This window comes from Lonchura striata, chromosome 1A (assembly GCF_050655825.1).
Source record: "Lonchura striata isolate lonStrDom1 chromosome 1A, ASM5065582v1, whole genome shotgun sequence".
NCBI lineage: Eukaryota > Metazoa > Chordata > Aves > Passeriformes > Estrildidae > Lonchura > Lonchura striata.
The window spans coordinates 64,716,089-64,734,698 of NC_140741.1; the positions used below are offsets into that span (position 1 = coordinate 64,716,089).

General features: G+C 36.9%; 1 protein-coding gene across 11 annotated transcripts in view; it reads left to right on the top strand.

Annotated features, from left to right (window-relative positions):
• PHTF2 (putative homeodomain transcription factor 2) overlaps positions 1 to 18,610 on the top strand; it is a 75,723-nt gene that overhangs the window by 10,351 nt on the left and 46,762 nt on the right. For 9 of the 11 annotated variants that reach the window (XM_085569327.1, XM_085569337.1, XM_085569336.1 and 6 more), the window contains 3 exons: positions 4,145 to 4,221; positions 16,067 to 16,123; positions 16,511 to 16,522. In XM_085569327.1, coding sequence (XP_085425453.1) covers positions 4,177 to 4,221; positions 16,067 to 16,123; positions 16,511 to 16,522 — 114 coding nt within the window. In that variant the 5' untranslated portion in view covers positions 4,145 to 4,176. The remainder of the gene's footprint in view (positions 1 to 4,144; positions 4,222 to 16,066; positions 16,124 to 16,510; positions 16,523 to 18,610) is intronic. The other 2 variants (XM_077783649.2, XM_085569335.1) reach the window with 1 other exon arrangement.

The following is an 18,610-nucleotide window of genomic DNA, read 5'->3' on the forward strand; positions in this document are numbered from 1 at the left end:
TATGAGTAAAATTTCTAAATATACTTTGAATTTGTGTATATCCTATGTTACTCAATAAGCACTGCAGTACTGTGGGGCTTGCGTGAGCTCTTAGCTACCTAAAGACATCTACATATAAATTTCTGTGGCTTTTGAGAAACTGATACTTTGATGGCAAGGTGTATTGTGTAATATGATTATGCCCTGAACAGCGAAATAGCTAAGAAACCCCACCTTTGAATAGGGATCACCAAAACCCGGTAGTCCTCTCTATTGACCTTGAAGAAAGTAATGAATTCTTGATTAAAAGATATTGCTAGTTATTCACAGCATTAACTGTGGGTTTGATGGAAATGTAATGAAAGCTCTGTTGACTGTTACTGAGAGGTTGTGATCAACCATTTATATTTGGATGCTCTGTCTAATCTCTGAAGCTGGAAGTATTTTTTGTGTTGCTGTAGTTATTCTGCACAGGATGTTGTACAACTGAGTGCTAAAGCTGGCCCCTATCCTAGATGCAGGTATTTGACAGAGAACATGGAACAGAAGGCTGGGTCCAGAGAGGATGAGGGGAGAACCAGGCAGAAGAACAGGCACTGCTCTGTCTGCTTGTGTTTGTCTATCAGCTGTTTTCATGTGTTCACTTTTACCCAGTTGATGCTGGTGTGCTTCAGAGCCAGGCTTTTACAGGATCAATGCCAGTTGGAAACATGAGTGACTGAGTAAGTTGTAATGAATTTGCAGAGTTCTGAAATTTCTAAAATACTTAGTCTCTCTAGTCTAAGGTGTTCAGTGAGCTGTGGGCAGGTAGTGAGAACCAGGGCTGCAGCTGAAGTGTCTTGAGTTGTTTCCATCCATCCCTCATCCAGATAAGCTAGCTTCAGGCTGAGTCTGTTAAACTCATAATGTCTCATCTCACCTCATTAAGCCCCCCAAAACCTAAAGACAAAATAAAAACCAAACCAGCTACTACAAGCAGAAACACTGCACAGAAATAATTAAATAAACCTTTTCACCTTTCATTACTGTGCTGTCTCAGAAATGGTTGTGCAGCTCTTCAAGAAAGAATGTGATATTTCCTAGTAGAGGTATTTTTACTTAGCACACCAAACTCTGTTTTGAGACATCCATCCCATGATTTTGTCATATTTACTTTTGTAAGCATAATCTTTGCATTTGTTTATGCAAATATGTATGCAAATAAGCTTTAAATGTCACCAAAATAGATTCTAAGGAGGATTTAATGCAGAGAGTTTCTTAAAAATATGAAAACCATGGATAATCTAAATAACAGGTTTGTTGATAGAAATCAAATAAAGCTACTTCTTTATATTTGGTTTATAGTTTTGTGAGGTAATTGTTTCTTGAGGCAAAGGATTTTTGAGTGAATTGAAAAGCTACTGCAAACAAAGGTTACTGCCTTTAAAGTGTCTGATCCATTTTTAGCCATATTCGACATAGTTTGAAGTCTTGAATTTATGAGTTAATGTTTGGTTTCCTGAAAAATAATTGACCTTGGAGAAAGATATCAAGTTAATATAGCTGTTGAGGGAAAGGTTTCTGTCCAGGTTCAGGGTTTTTACTGCTGATAATGAGTTGTTCCAACCTTTTTCTCATCCTGTGATTAGGCTGGTAGGAAGCAGGGTGTATTGTATTTGAGAGGGGTGTTATTTAAAAGAAATGAGAAGGAGTTAAAGGTCCTCCAAGAGGAGGTCATAAAAGCAGGGAAGGTGAGGGTGTAAATGTGATCAGTATCTGTGTGGCCCCTTCCTGCACTGCACCCCAAAGGGTTTTTAAAGTCAAGTTTAATTGAAGAAATTTTCCAATAAGAAAGCAAGTCTTGTAAGCTTTGTATGGGTGAGAAAGAAAGGTGACCAGTCTATGTGATATGTCAGGTTATAGCAGTCTCTCTTGAACTCCTTCCTTTATGTGATAGTATTTTTATATTTATTGTGCCAACGGATTCTTAATAATTGAATTTGCTCTTAGAAAAACAGACTGATCAGAAACAATCACAGATGTTGATAGAGTCATGGCTGCCAGCTTTAACTGTCTTCTTGTGACTTACATGATATTTTCAACAGTGGAAAAATTGAGGTGTTTTCTTGCTCAGTGGCACCAATTGTCAGTGTTCTGATATTTCTGGAATTTTCAATGACTAAGCTCTCTGAGACATTTTTCTCTTGAGTTGTAGGTTTATCTGAAGTCATATAGAAGATATAGGTATTGCACTGTTAGAAATCTCAAAAATAGGTTCGTTTGGAAACAGGAAGATGTTTGGCATTATGTATCTTAGAAATCCTCAGGCACTGATATAATATCAATCTATTTGTCGAAGATTTGTACTACAGTGTATATGGTACATGTCCAAGCTAAGGCAGTATTATTTATATCTTTTAAATAATGAATTGTATAAAATAGGAGTATGTCCATGAACAAGTCAAAGGAGAATGAACAAACAAATGTCAGTGCAAAACTGACTCTTTTGGAGGGTCATTTTTTAAATAAATAGAATCATACTGAGTTGGAAGGGAGCCATAAGGATCATCAAGTCCATCTCCCTGGCCTTGCACAGGACAACCCCATCTATGTGGCCCTCCATTGGATGCTGTCTTATAGATTAATGTCTTTGTGTTGTGGTTCCCAAAACTGCCCCCAGCCCTCGAGGTGAGGCTGCCCCAGTGCAGGGCAGGACAATCCCCTCCCTTGCCCGGCTGGTGATGCTGTGCCTGATGTCACCAGGACAGGGTTGGCCCTCCTGGCTGCCAGGGCACTGCTGGCTCGTGTTCAGCTTTCCTTGAACCAGGACCCCAAGTTTTGCAGCTTCTCTCCAGCCTCTTGTTCCCTAGTCTTAACACACAACCAGGGTTGTCCCAGGTGCAGAATGTGGCACTTTTCCTTGATGCACTTCATATGGTTAAAACCTGCTTTAAAGAAAAAACAACCCAAACCCTGAATTTTTTGGTGATGAATGACATACAATAAAGTGCCATGAGTTTTTCATAAAGACACTCATTTTAATCCATTGTACAGTTTTGGTTTCCATTCAATTTGTTGAATGCTGCATTTTTCTTTGGCTTTCTTACCTGTGTAAAAGCTGTAAACAAATGTCTTTAAATCAAGGTGTAGATCCCAAATAATCTTTTACTATAAAGACTCCCTACAGGTTAATAATTCTTGCTTCCTTTTAATGAAGAAATATAAGGTGTAGTATTATTGTTGATACTGACAACTTAAGTGTAATATTTTTACTCAAGATGGATCTTGGAAAATGCTTGATGTATAGTTTGGTGTTTGGGGACTAAGTCACTGCCATCCATGTGACATCCTTAGCCATGTCCTTGCCATCAGGGAGGCCGCACCTGGGTTGCTGGGTCCAGTCCTGGGCTTCCTAGTACAAGAGAGACACAGATATACCTGAAGGCTTTTTATATTTTCCTTTTTTTTTTTTCCTCTTTTAATGAACTCTGGCTGACTGATTACATGAAGGAAGATGGTAAAAATTAATTTAAAGATACAAATATTTTACATGAGCTGAAAGTTTGGGCTTTGGTCATTTTTCCATGCTGATTGCTGATTACAGTGGCATCAAAGATTAACTAATGCTATTGCTATTTGTTACCATTAAAAGAACCATACTATTCTTTCTTGGTTTTCTCTTTTTGACTTAGATTTGGTCTGCTGTTTTCATGAGGGTACTAGTTATGATTAGTGAAGTTCTAGGACTGATATTGTTTTCTTCTCCAAGTATGTCTAATAGTCTGTATGAATTTTTCTTGCATTTTATAATATAATTATTGCTGGACTTCAGAGTACTGTGTTGGGTTAATAACTGTATGTTACTTAATTTATCAGTTAAAAAAAAAGACTGTAGTAATAAAACACTTGTGAGGTTCCTGTGAGACAATGACAGATCATCTCTGGGCAGCCTGTGTGTTTTACTGGGTAGGAGGACAAAACTGGGATTTTGATGTCCTGTAGCAGCAGATTTGACATTTTTTGTTTGCCTAGAGGAGAAAGACCAAACTCTTAGCAAAATATAGATGAGGCAATGTTAAAGTAAATAAAGCTGTTCAGAGATTTGCAGGTAACGGGAGTGTTTCTGCATTCCCTATTTGGCCTTCGTAGGGAAGTGGAAGTAAAGTTCTTCTCTTTCTGTTAACAGCCTAAAATGACTCTGTGAATTCAGTGGAATAAATGGCGTCCAAAGTAACTGATGCTATAGTTTGGTACCAGAAAAAGGTAAGATTTCTCTTTGTTTTTATGGTGGCCTGTTTTGTTTATGTGTTAATATAATGAGTATAAAATACTTGTGCACTACTTGTTAGCATTGTATGACAGTGAGTAGCTTGAAACTTTTCTTCCAGAGGTGAATAAGTATTTAGTTCCATGAAATAGCTTTTGGTCTGTGTTGAAAACTCCGTACTCCCTTGGTTACCTATGCTCTGCAAAAAATCAAATTTTGCATTCTCAGTAGAGAGTTAATTAACGTACAGGATGAATGTTGTTTCTATAGCACAGAAAATAATCCTTGTGTTTAAGTAAAAGGTAAGAATTGAAAAAAAATTCTGTCAGTAACAAAAAAACTTTTGTAATATGTACTCAAAAGACAGAGTCTTGGTTCTCTGTGGTTTAGTAAGTTTCTGTGAATTAGTGTTTTCCTGTCTAGCTGTCTTTTGGAGAGGGTACATTTTGTCCTTAAACAAATAATGGCAGCGGTCTTCAAAACAGAAATTCTGGTTAGCTTCTAGCAAAGCAACAGTCGCTTTCTAGAAATAATACTGGTCTGCTCTGTTGGGGTCTTTACAACAGTGAATTAAATGTACACTTGAAAGAGCAGAAAAACTAATTTTGCTGACTTAATTTATACAAGTCATTCAATTATGTATTAAAAACTTGAAGATCATTCACAGTTTAATGATGAATTTCTTGTCTGGTTTTTTGCCATTTACTCTGATTTGGAAGATGACTTGTAGAAGATCTTATGTAATAAAATTCAGTGCAGGATCTCATGGAAGGGGAAAGTGATGCTGATTTCACCTGCTTCCACTCATTCTCTCATACACTTAATTCACTCACTGTGTAGTGATACCAGAATACTGATATCCAAACACCAAGCTGTGTTTGTATTTGGTCTGGCCAGGATCCCTTTGTGCTGTGCAAGAGATGCTGGGTGTCAGATCCTCATCAAGTGTGAGGTTGCTGATGATGATGGTGATGGTGCACTATCCTTTGGAGAGATCTTTCATGATATTCAGCTTTGCATCTAGATGGTCCTTTGATGCAAGAAAGAGCCTGCAGTCTCTGTAAATCTTAAGTGAAGTTCATGTTTGTTGTCTGGTTGGTGTTTTTTTTTTTTTTCAAATATATGTCTGTTTTGTGTTGATTATACAGTAAAAGGAATGGCACATTTGATATGCTCCAACTTTCCACCCTCTTGGTGTTAGGAAGGCAGCATGAGTCACTGTGGTGTGATTTTACAGAGGGAAGCCCTTCCTATCTTGATATAAACCAGCCATTCCTCAATTCTACTTTTCCCAGGACATTGCTCCTTACAGCATTACTTGTTATCAGTACGTATCAGTCATTCTTTTAACCCTTGTTCTGTCGGGGTTTTTCCCTATGATTTCACGTACATTTCCATTTCCTTCATTCATAGTAAAACTAGCATTTCTGTGGTGAATCTCTGCAGGCTTTTCTTTCTCAGAGATCTGCTTGGCCAGGAATTGCACAGTGCCTTTATAGCAAGGAGTTGTGGTGAGATGGCTTCTGTTACTTCTAGAAGAACTGAGCTGTCTTCAGGAGGGATAAGATCATGTGTAACCATATGTTGGTCTTCTTCCTGATGTGAACAAAATTTAATTGCAGTCCATGTGGACTGGGATCTGCCAAATGAGCAAGTTATGTTGCTTCAGTATGAGGAAGTGTAATGTTTTGAGACAAATGGCTGTATTGCAGAAAAGTTGCAGATTTTCATGTGAACTAGACTATAATTACTTAGGTACCACATATTTGGGGTTCTCCTGGATCTGGCTGGTTGTTGGAACTCAAAATGTCTCTCAGACATTTTTAGAGGTTCCAGGCCTTGGTCAGAAGCATTTTAGACCCTGGCAGGCAGCTGGAAACAGCTGTGATTTTGAGTTTGAGCCATGGAATGAGTTACCAACTTTGGAGGTGGAACAAGCAGTCACAAAGGGTTAGATAGTATAGTAAAAGTAGTTACAAAACAGAGGGGAAATTTTTTTAGTATTGTACAGGGGGGTTTTAACACTTGTACAGGGGGGTTTTTACTTTGTACATGGGGGTCAGAAGTTCTAAGATGGAGGAAAGTGGGCTGATCCTGTTCTTCCTCCTTATTCTTCCTTGCCTCCATGTTCTTGGTGATGTTGGCACTCACAGATTGGTTTAGAGTAGAAAAGCACTTGGTAATATAGGTAGTAGGTATTGGGGGAAAACTATAAGCATGTAATACGTAATATATCATATAAAAGACAGCAGCAGCCCTGGGCAGGGGAAGAGAAGAAGAAGACAGCAGACAGAGAGGATGTCAGGGTGTGTGTGTGCCTCTGCCTGGGCTGCTGACCAAGCAGCCACAGCCCGAGAAGACAGTTTGTTAGATAACTCACAATAAACTGCCCTGAGACCGAACAGCAAGAGCCTGCACAGTTTTTCTTTGGAAGCACGGGTTGGAGGAGGAATTTCACCACCACATGGGACCCCAGAGCAAGCCTGGGGCTCCCACAGCTGGTAACCCCAAAGAGTTTTCCATCTCTTTAGTGGGGTGTGTGTGATCTGTTCCTGGGAGTATCTAGACTCTTTCACTTCTGCCCTTGATTTTGCTTATTTATTTATTTGCTTAAATCTGTTATGTGGCATAGTATTTTTTACCCATGGATTTGTTGTTTAAACCAAAGATTTTGATTTGGGGAACAGAAGAGTTGTGCTAGTGTTTAGTTGATACTAGATTTTTTTTTTTTTTTTTGGTCCTTGCTTATGATGTCAAGATACTGAACTTTAAGACCTGTTGTTTGCTTCCAGTTTCATATTTCAATTTCAGTTTTTATTGTAGTTGTCTCACTGGTTAGACTTACTGACTCATCACACCTGTAACTGGAATTGAAAGTGGGGAGGGATCAAAATGCAGCACATTCTGGCAGTAGTAGTTTGTTTCTGGGGCAAGAGAGAACCAGGGTTGCAGTCAAACCAGGGTTGCAGTATTGATCAAATTGATAATTGATATTATTTACCTCTATGATGAAGTGAGAAAAATAAACTGTTGTTTTGGGGAGGTGTTTTCAGATTAATTAATTGGTGTATGAATGCCTTGAAAAAGAAAGTTAGTTTCTGGTATTTCTAGTTACACATAACTAGGAAGCATTTGAATAGGTTGGGGCTGTGTAAGAAATACTGAGCAGGTAACTTACTCATTGTCTGTCTTAGTTATCAGGTTTAATGTATTTTTAAATGTATGCATTTGTCTCTCTACTGAGTTTCAAAGGTTTGTTGGTTTCTCAGGAGACATTTTTATATCTCTTCAATGGAAGGAGTTAAGCACTTGAGCTCTTCCAACCCTACTTAAGGCAAGTTTTGCAAACAGCAAGTTTACTCATGACTCATACTATTGTCTGAAATTGAGCTCCTTACACCAGGATGATTTAGTAATACCCTTAATTGTTTAAAAGGTCAGACCTTTTATTATGTAAACATGTTTTTCTGTTTTGACAATAGATTTACTCTGCTTTTAGTCCACTGGAGCTCCTGATGGCAGTAATCAATCCTGAATTATTTTAAGTTGGATTGTAATATTTCAGAGTGGTATTACAGCAGCGTGTTATTTGAGATACAAGGTTGCAAGGACAGAGTTTTAGTGCTTCCAGTGATTGCTTGCATTTCCCAAACAGTACAAATACTTTTTCAAGGCATGAAATCTGCTAGATACAGGTTGACTCTGTAGAAATTAAAATAAAGGAAACCTCTGCTGTGTTTCTTGATGCACTGGGGAGTACAGTGCTGAGATATATGTGACAAAGGGTTTGTCTTGCTTGTTTTCAGCCCTTGGAGCTGCCCTGCTTCTTGCAATAAAAAGGGAGTGGCAGGAGTGTCTGCATGGCTCTCTGGAAGGGTTCCAGACAGCTACCAAGCTCCTTCTCACATAGGTGCACCACTTGGTTAATAGCCTTAGGATTATGTGTATGTACCACAATACTGAAATTGCTTCAGCTTGGTAATTGATTATTTTGTGGAGAAAGCCATCATAGCGTTTCCTGTGAAAAAAATCTGACACCACACATTTATTGAAAACAATTTCAGTATTTGGTGGCATAACTTTTGCATGCTACTGATACTATATATGTACTTGAAGTATTGCCTTAGTAACAGTTACTAATGTTAAAAATAATAAAGTTATGAATAATTTAAAATACTGCTTCTTGTAACTTTTTGCATTCATTTCTTAAAATACTTTCAAGCTTTACAGATAATAATAGAGGGATTTTTTGGTCTGGTTTCCAGTTTGGAGAAGATATGTAAATTTACCTTAACAACTTTCTGATTTTCAGTCCTTACAGAAGCCTTGCTGCCAAAATGGGAAACTCCTTCTCCTGCAATATTACCAACAAATTTCTACAATTATGTTGTTCGTTCTCTTGGGGATGGTTGTAGGGGAAGGCAGAATGAAACTTACTGAATTGAGGCTGAGTTCTGCACCTGATTTCATATCATTTAATTCTGCCAGTGCAGCTTTCTGCTGCTTTGGGTGTCCCTTGGGTACGACTGTTAAAGGGCACAATAAAACAAATGAGGTATTTTCTCTCTCATGGCTTTAAAGGGCAAAATTAAAGTTCCTAATGGCATTGCTTTAAGATCTTAATATTCAGTGCTTTACAGCTCATCAGTCCAAGATTATATTTGCCTGTTTAGATTCATAGAATGGGCTGGGTTGGAAGGGACCTGAAAATTCATCAGTTTCAACCCCAACATCTTCCACTAGAGCACTTGCACTTGGAGCACTTGCTAGTGAGGGCCAAGGCAAAAATATCTGAGTATCTCCAACTTCTCCATGTCCCTGGTAACCATCTCTCCTGCTTCTTTCCATATAGGGCCCACATTTTTCCTAGCATTCTTTCCGTCATCAACAAACCTGTAGAAGCTTGTTTGTGTTGCCCTTGAGGTCCCTGCCCATATTTAACTCTATCAATGCTTTAACTTTCCTAACCTGGTCCCTGTATTAAGTCAATAAAGGAGGAGTTAAATGATAATTATATCCTACCTTGAAACCACCTGATTTCCTTTTTGGCACTGAATACACATGATGCATTATTCACTCTGGCACCAAAGGCAAGTTTTGCCAAATGGACAGGCTGTATGGCTATTTTATGTAAAACTTTGGATGCTGAAACTGCATTGATTTAGAAACATCTGACTTCAAGTGCTGAAACTTGACAAGTGTTGGAGCTGGCATTTGTCAGAGCATGGAGGAAGAAAATGTATTTTCAGATAGAGTTTCCTTCCATGTTTGGTACTCAAGTAGTTGCCTGACCTAGTGGGGATTTACCTTCAGTGTCTGTTTGGTGAGGCAAAACTGGTTTCTGAATCTGGTGCAAAAGACAATTCCAGCAGGCCTGTAGGCTCCCGTGCCTGCATTGCCTTCCCACAGACTTTCATACATATATTTAGTGAATTTGGTCTGGAAACTCATCCAGCTAAAACTAAGACTGCAAATCTACAAGGAGATGAACATATCTAATGGCAGGGGAATATCTAATGGCAGGAGAATGACAAGATGAAATCCCTCTGTCTTGAGAAGGGTTTGCTGATTCTTAAATAGTTTAATTACACCTTGAGAAATTATAGCCTAACATTTTCTTCTCTCTTCCTGCGTGATCCAATTGATATTTTAGCCACCCAGACAAGGAAAAGCAAGGGGCAGCAAGGAAAGCATGCTATGGGAAATGGAAATGATCAGGGACATCAGGGCAATGCTGCTCTAAAATCCTAGTTGCGACACCAGGAAAGTTGCTGGATTTTCAGAGGTCTTCAGGGAATTGTACTGAATAATGAGCCTGTCAGAGTGGTTTTCTTTTCCCAGTTACATCTTGAGGCTGTTTTGTTTTGTGCAACTACATTATCATTAAAAAAAAAAAAAGTTTCAGAGTTAAATTCTTAACGCTTGGAGAGTAGCTGGGTGTTCTTAGCAGTAGTGTAGCCATGGACCCAGGAAAGGGATTGCTCTTGACCAGCTCACCTCAGGCAGCACCTAGGGTGCTGTGTCTAGCTTTGGTTATTTCTGTACTCTCATTTAGTTTAACCTGCAAACCTGGTTTCTAGCTGTTCTTCTGTATATAGTTTTTATGTTTAATTGTGTGATGAAAAGAGATGTTTTGTGGTTTTTTGTAGATATCTTAAAATTTGTAAACGGTTACTCAGGACAATAAATAAGTATGGCTGTCTGATTTAAGAAGAATTAATCTGTAAAGAATAATTCAGAAAAAATCATGAGTATGTAGTTAATAAATGTTTAATTAGCTATTACTGGACTCTGAGAGGGATGGAATCTCTAAAGTAAGCCTTAGTAAAATTATTGTTCAGTCAAATGGCTGTAAATACAGTGCTTTTGCAACTATTGGCAGAATTTAAGTGGGTCATTAGTTGGCAATTCAGATAGTTAATAATAAATAACTCTTAAAGTTAAAAACTAAAGTTTTGAATTGCTTGCTTAATTTTACTCTCAATAGCTGGTTTCACCTCTCCCTCTGGCACCAAACAGGAAGAAGGGAGAGGTATTGGGATATCTTAAAATCAGAAGTAAAAATTCAGCAGTTACAAATTCAAAGCTCTTTACCTTAGGATACATAACCTTAATCCTTTCACTGTCCTCCTCCATTTGACCTCTTGCTGTTAACCAGTGTACAGCTGTCATATAGTGATTTCTATCTATGGTTTATCAGCTAAGTTTGTCTTAGTTTAGCTTGTCCAGTCCATATATCCACCATAAACAAAATTGAAAAAAAACTACCAATAAAAAGACCCCATCCCAGGACTAGACATCTACTCCAACAGAGGTAATTATACTGCTGAGCTACTAGAGCATTGCCTTTTCTGCAACAGGGATCAGTGCATGTAAGAAATAAACTGGAGTTTAAAATAACTTGTATTAATCCTGTTCTAAGTTTTGAGAAGATATGAGACATTGTAAAAATCAATAATATTGCCCATATAGAAATTGCTTATATATGGATATTTTAATACTAAAATTGATACTGGAAATAATACCATTATTTTAATTATGTTGGACTGTAGAAGTTAATAAAGGATATTAGTTAATATTTTAGCACTAAATATTTAAATAAGGTGTCAGGCAGTCTAAGGAAGTAACTTTGTTATTTATTTACCGAACTCCAGATCTTACATATTTTGAATTTGTAATACTTTTGTGATGTGGCTTGTAAAAGTGTTTAGAGGTTTTAAAGAGCAAAGTTTAGCACACAAGTTGCATTATTGATAAACATTAAAGTTTTAAGATCCAAGAGGAAATACTATGTATTCTTAGGATTATAATCTTTGCTAGTCTGCATGGTCATAAATTATAAATGCCTCTTGAAATATTGATCAATTCCATTAGAATCAGAAGGGCCTTGCGAGTATTGGGCTACAGGTTGATAGCATCACTACATTAGCTTAAAGTGAATATCAGTGTCATTCACAAAGCTCAAATTCAATCTTGATGCACACGTGGCTTGTTAGGAGAAAGGCACTAGGAAGAAACATTGAGCAGTGCTAAAGCCCTTTCCACTGTGCTTTGAACTTAAATATTGCTGTGCTTTCAATAGCTTAACTATTTACTTAAGCTAATTGCTATTGCTGTTACACGTCCAAACGGTACAGGTGCCAAATTTCACATGTATGAAGAAATTTGATCAAATTCTTCCTGACGTATTTGACTGGGAAAGAATAAGTGCAGTTATTTTAGATAATTGCAAGAGATGCACATATCTCTTAAACAGAAAATGTTGAGGAGTCTGCACTTCAAAAGGATCTCAAATTTATTTAATCTTTCAGTAAAGAACTAGCCTTATTGAGTTTGTCAAATGTGTAATTGTAATTTCCCATACCAAGTCACCTACAAATTAGATTTTTTTTTTAATTATTACTTGTGAGAAAATTTTTTTGAAGAAAACCTATTTGAAAGTTTATTATACGCTGTTAATTTAGGATGTTAAACACCTGTTTCTCTGTTGTGAAGGAGTGGCTGCAGTTTTCAGTTGCATTTAATTCTTTATATTCTGAAAATTTTTATAGTTGCTTGAAGAATGGTTGCTCATTCTGTGAATGTATAAATGAGCAGAAAACCTTTTATCTTCTTTATTTGGTATTCATTGAGGTGTGGGATCTTCAGAATTTTAGAGGTAGCTGAGTTGGATAGACTGGATAAAATCTTGGCATTGAGGAGACCTTGGATGCATGATTTAAACTGTGTATAAAATGACATCTACTATTTTATCTACTTCAGCTACAGGTAGGTTATACCACAATTTTTAATATCTGTAACGTTTTACTGACAAGTTTCCTATAACAAGGTTGTGTTGATGCTTGGTGATGAAAATTACATTTCAAAATGAGACAATAGGCTTGTTATCTAACTTTTTGTTAATTTATTTTCTGCCAAGTCGTAAGAAATAAAAAATGCTATAGAATACTAGTTTGGATTAGGTATTTAATAAATTAAATTAGAATAAATTTCTGTGTGAAATCAGTAGGATAGACTGATGGATTGAAAGTATCAGTGATGAGCTGTTACACAAATAGTCTTGTGCTAAGTCTTGAAGAGATTTTAGAAGCATTTCTTGCAGCTGTGTACTTAAAAATGGGACTGTTTTTTTGACTCCCATGTTTTGTACTTTCAGTTTTCTCCCATGGATGGTGCAGAATTTGCAGCTGTGAGGGATAGGAATCCAGGCACAGTGGGTGGGTGGTCAGTGGGTACTGGACTTGGTCAGGGCATTCCTGTTGGCAGAATAGCTCCAGCCCAGGGAGCCTGAACGCCTGGTCTGGGAGGAGCCCTGGGACAGCTGCATATTGAGGGAGACCTTGCTTTGATCAAGTTTTGTGTCTATTTAAATTATTCATCATTATTATTATAATTTAAATTATTTATTTAAATTATTCCAACCTTACCTTATCTCTGGAAGGTTATTCCTTCCTTTTACTTGCCTTTAGAGCTTAATTTCTTTGGTGCTAGACTAGGTGCTATGCTTCTTTCCATGTCCTGCAGGTATGTACAGTTATAAGGAAATACATGAATAGCCAAGAGCTTATATTTGTTTTAGATTTACATTAGATTTAGCATAAAGCAGAATTCAAATGCAAATACTTGTAAATCCAAACTCTTTGAAGCTGGAATTTGGTGGTGCACTCAATAATTTAAAACTAGGAAGGTTTGCTAGTATTAACTTACCTTCTTCAATTCATTCACAAATGATGTTGATTTTAATTCATCCATGTGTCTAGCGTCTTTGGCAATCGTTATACGTTATAATTTAGCTTGCTGTAAATGAAAACATACCTTTCAATGAATTCTGCAAGATGCATTTCACAAACTCTAAATCTTCTTTTCTGACATAAAGGAGAGAAAATAAAATTAACACCTGTGTTTTTTGCTTGCCTTGTTTGAGTAACACTAGTTCTTCCTATTTTTGTTTATTGTGGGAAATGAAGTGTGCCAGTATCCCTACTTTATAATGTTGCATTTGTTTTCATGTATTTTCATCTGATACCTTTGGGAGAGAAGTGTAGAGGGATGCTTATGCAGATGGTGAGAAGGGAGGTTGAGTATCAGGTTGGAATTTGATGTGCTGAGTCACACACACACCTGCTTAAACTTTGTTAAAACACAAAGAGGTGCTGTGAAGTAGATTAAAAAAGAAACCCCAAACAAAAACCATGTGAGAGACTGTAATGGTACTTGCTGTCTGTAATTCTCTCTTCCACTCCTTTCAGTTTGCACCAGCATGCCTTGCTGAATAGTCCTGTGCTCAGATGTCACTAAGGTTGATCAGAGGTAATTGGACAGATCCACTTCGCCAGTAAAACAGCTGTAAAGGACCCTGTCCTTTAAAGTAGTTCTGGCTCTCATTTTACCTCCTGATGGAAGAATTGCTTTACAGCACAGTGTTAAAAGGGAAACGTGAATAGCAAAATCCCTGCTTCTTGTCTTTTTGTGGAGATGGAAGCTGCTGCCTAAAGAGAGAAAATAAATATTTGTAGGAAAACAGAATTAAGATTTTAAATCAGTCGATTTCCTTGTGTCAGATATCTTCTGGGGTCTGTTTCCTGGAATTCCTTTACCAAATGGTCTGTTATTTGTCTAAAAGAAGAGCATTGTTTTAATGTCTTTCAGCTCTATACTAGTTTCAGCTATGACTGGAATTATGAATGGAGTTTGCTTTACAGCTTTATTGGCACAAAGGCTTCCTCCACGTTTGCTTGTTGAATAACAGAGAGGGACACAGACTTTTATTCCCCCTTCTGTCCTTGTAGGAAGAAATTTTTTTGGAAGTGGGGAGGGGAGGGCACAATGTTATGCATAACAAATATTTCACTCGGGGCTGCTCTTATCAAATTTAATGAAAACCAGAAAGGCCTAATTTCATTTGAAATTATTTTAGAGGCAAAGCCAGAACAATTAGCTATAAATGCCTGGGTGGAGTGGTTATTCAATATATTGACTTTTTACTTGCTGGCTGTTATCCAGGTGGGGTTAGCTGTTAAACTCCTTTGGTTTAATTACTTTAATTGTAGTGAGTGCTTAATTCGGCCCATTACTCTGCCTGACTCCTTGTTATTTTCCACAGTTTCTTTTTTTTTTTTCCAAATGCGATGTGTGAAGTATTTATTATTATCAAAAAGCCAGTAGATTGCTTCTTTTGCAAAGTTTTAATGTAGCAAACTATAGAAATTGTTTAGCTCCTATGAATGGGAAATATTATTTCAATTTGGAAAGAGTAATTCAGTTTGCTGTTCTCACTTTCAATCTTAGATCTGCTGTAGTTGTGAACTGGAAGGAGGAGTGACACTCCTGCAGTAAGACTGAATTTATGCAGGTTTGCAGAGATGATGGGAGTTCTCTCTGTTGGGTGTCTGACTGAGCTGCTTGTCACCTCTGCAGGCTGGAAAGGGATCTTCGAGTCTCAGGAACTGCATCTGTCTCTCATGACCTAAAAGTGATCTTACAGTTAACTGCTCAGAGTTTGTGATCTGAATCAATCCCCAGATACACAAGATTTAGGTGTCTAGGTAGAACAGCTGGGATGACAAGGCTTTAAAATTGTCATAGTGAAAGAGATTATTACTAATTATTACCTAGAACTGTTTAGCTAGAGTTCAAAGCAATCTGCTGATCTCTGATAGCTTCTTACAAGACTTGGATATGTTCTCTTGTATATTGATTTGTTCTTGTCACCATCTTGAATCCTGAAGTTTCAGGTTGTCTTTCCTATAAATGTATGACAGTCAATGGGGAAAAGTGCTGTTTCTTCATATTCTTTGGGTTTCCCCTGGGCTATAAGTGGGTTGATTACCAGCCTGACCATATATCTGCAGTGCACTGTTAAGAGATAAAACTAAAACCATCTGGCTTTAAAAGTGTGTGGAGTGGAATAGGAATTATAGATGGTTTAAAAAAAAATAAACTGAGGGTATGGGTTGAACTAGATGTGCATATTTCTTTTGAAGTTATCTGAAAGACCATGTCAGTGTAGCTGCCATGGTTCTGCTCTCTGTCATACAGAGGCTGCAGTCCTGACCTGGGGTGGGAGGGAGCGTGGTCTTCCCAGTGCTCAGGCTTGCACAAGTCCTGGGGTGAGGCTGGGGCTGTGTGTGGCTCAGCTCTCCCCTCTGTCACACTCTGTCACTCTGTCACAGTTCAATTACAGATCAGCTTGATCCTGTCCAGCCAAGATAAAAATTTCTTTGTAAACTCCTCAAGGAAATAACTTGCTGGCTTCATGCTTCTCTTGTTGAAAGTTGATTTGATTTGATTTTGTTTGATCAATATATTTTAAATCCTAATGTAGATTTTTTTTCTTTTTAGATTGGAGCATATGATCAACAAATATGGGAAAAATCAGTAGAGCAAAGAGAAATAAAGGTAATAATGCAGCATTTAAATTTTTTTTTTTTTGATGGTTGTGTATGCTGAAGTAATCTACATTGTATGTGGTGGTATTTAATACTGGTAAAGTAAAACTAGACTTCTGGAGTGTAACCAAATGTAACCAGTGTACTATGCTCTATTTATTTTACATAATTAATAACTCTGCACCATTTAGTGTGATGCATCTTTCTGTATCTCAGTACTTCTTTTTCTTTTCATTTATTATAAGACAGGGGTTACTTGTGTTAATAACTCTGTCTTTCACTTTTCTTTGTGATGAATTCTAATGTCAGTTATCTGAGCTCTCTTTGCTTTCAGTTAGTTACCTTATACCTGCAGTTTACTTTCCCTCCTTTATGATGCTGTCATTGTTTTGTACAGTTTATTAGACTGGTAAGTACCTCAGGCTTTGTTTTTCTGAACAAGCAGTTTAACAGTGTTCTGTGCATTTTGGTTTAACTAACAGTACCATCAGTGTCTGCCACATTGCTAAATTGCTTTGGATATAAAGGAATCAATCCTGTAGGTACTGCTTCTATGGGTCGTATATGAAATACCCATGATGTTATTTTACTTGCAATTAACCTTTTTTTTTTTCCTCCAACTGCATGGAGGTATTGTGCTATTTCTGCATGAGTTTTGAGGTGCTGCTATTACTTGACATAAGTAAAATGTACATTGCTTCAGTTTTCTCAGGGATGGGTTTTTTCATCCTCAGTACTTGAACAAAACTGTATGTGGGGGCTTGCTTGCCTTCTGTGGGAGCTGTTATTGCCCTGAGATACATAGTTTTTAAACAGAAATTTTGTACATTAAGTTGGACCTCATGGTAGTTCAGAAACACAGCTGAGCCTGGCGTTACCTGAAGGGTCCTTGCCATGGTCATGGAACCCCATCACAGCTATGAGAGAAGTTCATTAATTAACTGCTGCATAATAGCATGTTATTTAAATAGTTATTGCATATGCTGCCCTGTGCTGACAGCAAACAGCATCTTGTTTGGCTCAGGAGTCCAATAGCTAACAAATTACAGCTGGTGTCTGAGTTTGGGTTGACTGAATGAAGTGCAATTTGGGTAACACCAAGACATGTGACTAAATTCAGGTATTGCACATTAGTGCTTTAATCTCAAAGATCCTACAGTGCTTTGACATTATAAATTTATATATTATGTAATGATTTATAAATTAAATTCACTAAAAATCTGAAAAAGTAATATATTTTAGTAGAAAATGCATTTATCTTACTACAAATTTATGATTTAGTTGTAACTAATAGGATCTATTAATTTCTAAATTTATGTAAAAGAGTTTTTACAATAATAACAATTATTTTAAAGTATTCTTATTTAAACTTTCTTTTGCTAATGCTTACCTGAAAAGTGTTTGGTGCTGAATAGAAATCATATGTACTAACTGGATGGGTCTGAGCATTATAAAACTCTGAAAATTATTTTTTAAATAACTGTAGTCTGAAATTGCTTTTTTCCACGTATTTTAGAGATTTTTTATGCATTAAGAAGTGTAGAAATTGCATCTGAATAAGAGGAATGCTTCTACTGTGTGTGGCAAATAGTTCAGGAGCCAACTCAGTGAAGTCCATGGACTTCACTTCAAAGTACTGTTTGACCAATTGAATTTTTAAAGAATGAGTCACCATTTCTTTTCCTCTGAAGGCCACATCAAGTTGTACTCTTGACTTAGTTTTTTCACAGTTCTTTCTTTAACATGAAAACATAATTTAAGCCACAGTGGTAAATTTTTCCTAAGATTGAGCATGTGTTTCTGGGAGATTATTTCTTCCAAGAGGCACATCTTTATTTAGACTTTCAAGAGAGATCTTGTGGTCCATAAGCACTAATACATTTGAAAATTGTGATATCATTCAGCATTTTCTTTTTAAGCTTCAGCTTTCTTTATGAAATAGAGTGGCCCACTTATGCAAGATTCACAAGAATCTGTAGCTGATTCGAGAATTACAGTAATTTCCAGTTCTAATTATGGGCTTCCTTTCTCATTCCACATAAAATTACTGCAGTTTTAGGAGCAGTTCTCTAAAAATCTTGCATTATAAGGTCTTTGTAGTGCTTGCATTTAAGATACAACTGGTTGTCTCTGCCATCCTCAGAGAACATTGTCCTATTTATGTTTCAGTTGTGTATTACTTTTTTTTTTGTTTCAAGTAAACTTATTTTTCTAATAGGCACATTCGGTAGTGACTACATATCTAGATTGTTTCAGTTTGATTTTTTATTTTATCTTTATTTCTGCATGGAAAAGAAATCCAGTTTAATTTAGATGTGAGAAATATTTTGAGCTGAATTCAGCTGAACATTTTGCTTGATATTATTCTTACGAAGATTAACACTACCAGATTTCACTGATCTGTCTCTCATTGACAATTTCATTTATATGCTTTCATTTATACTTAATGTTTACATTTTAGTAGTGTTTTTACACATGGATGAACCATGGCAATGGT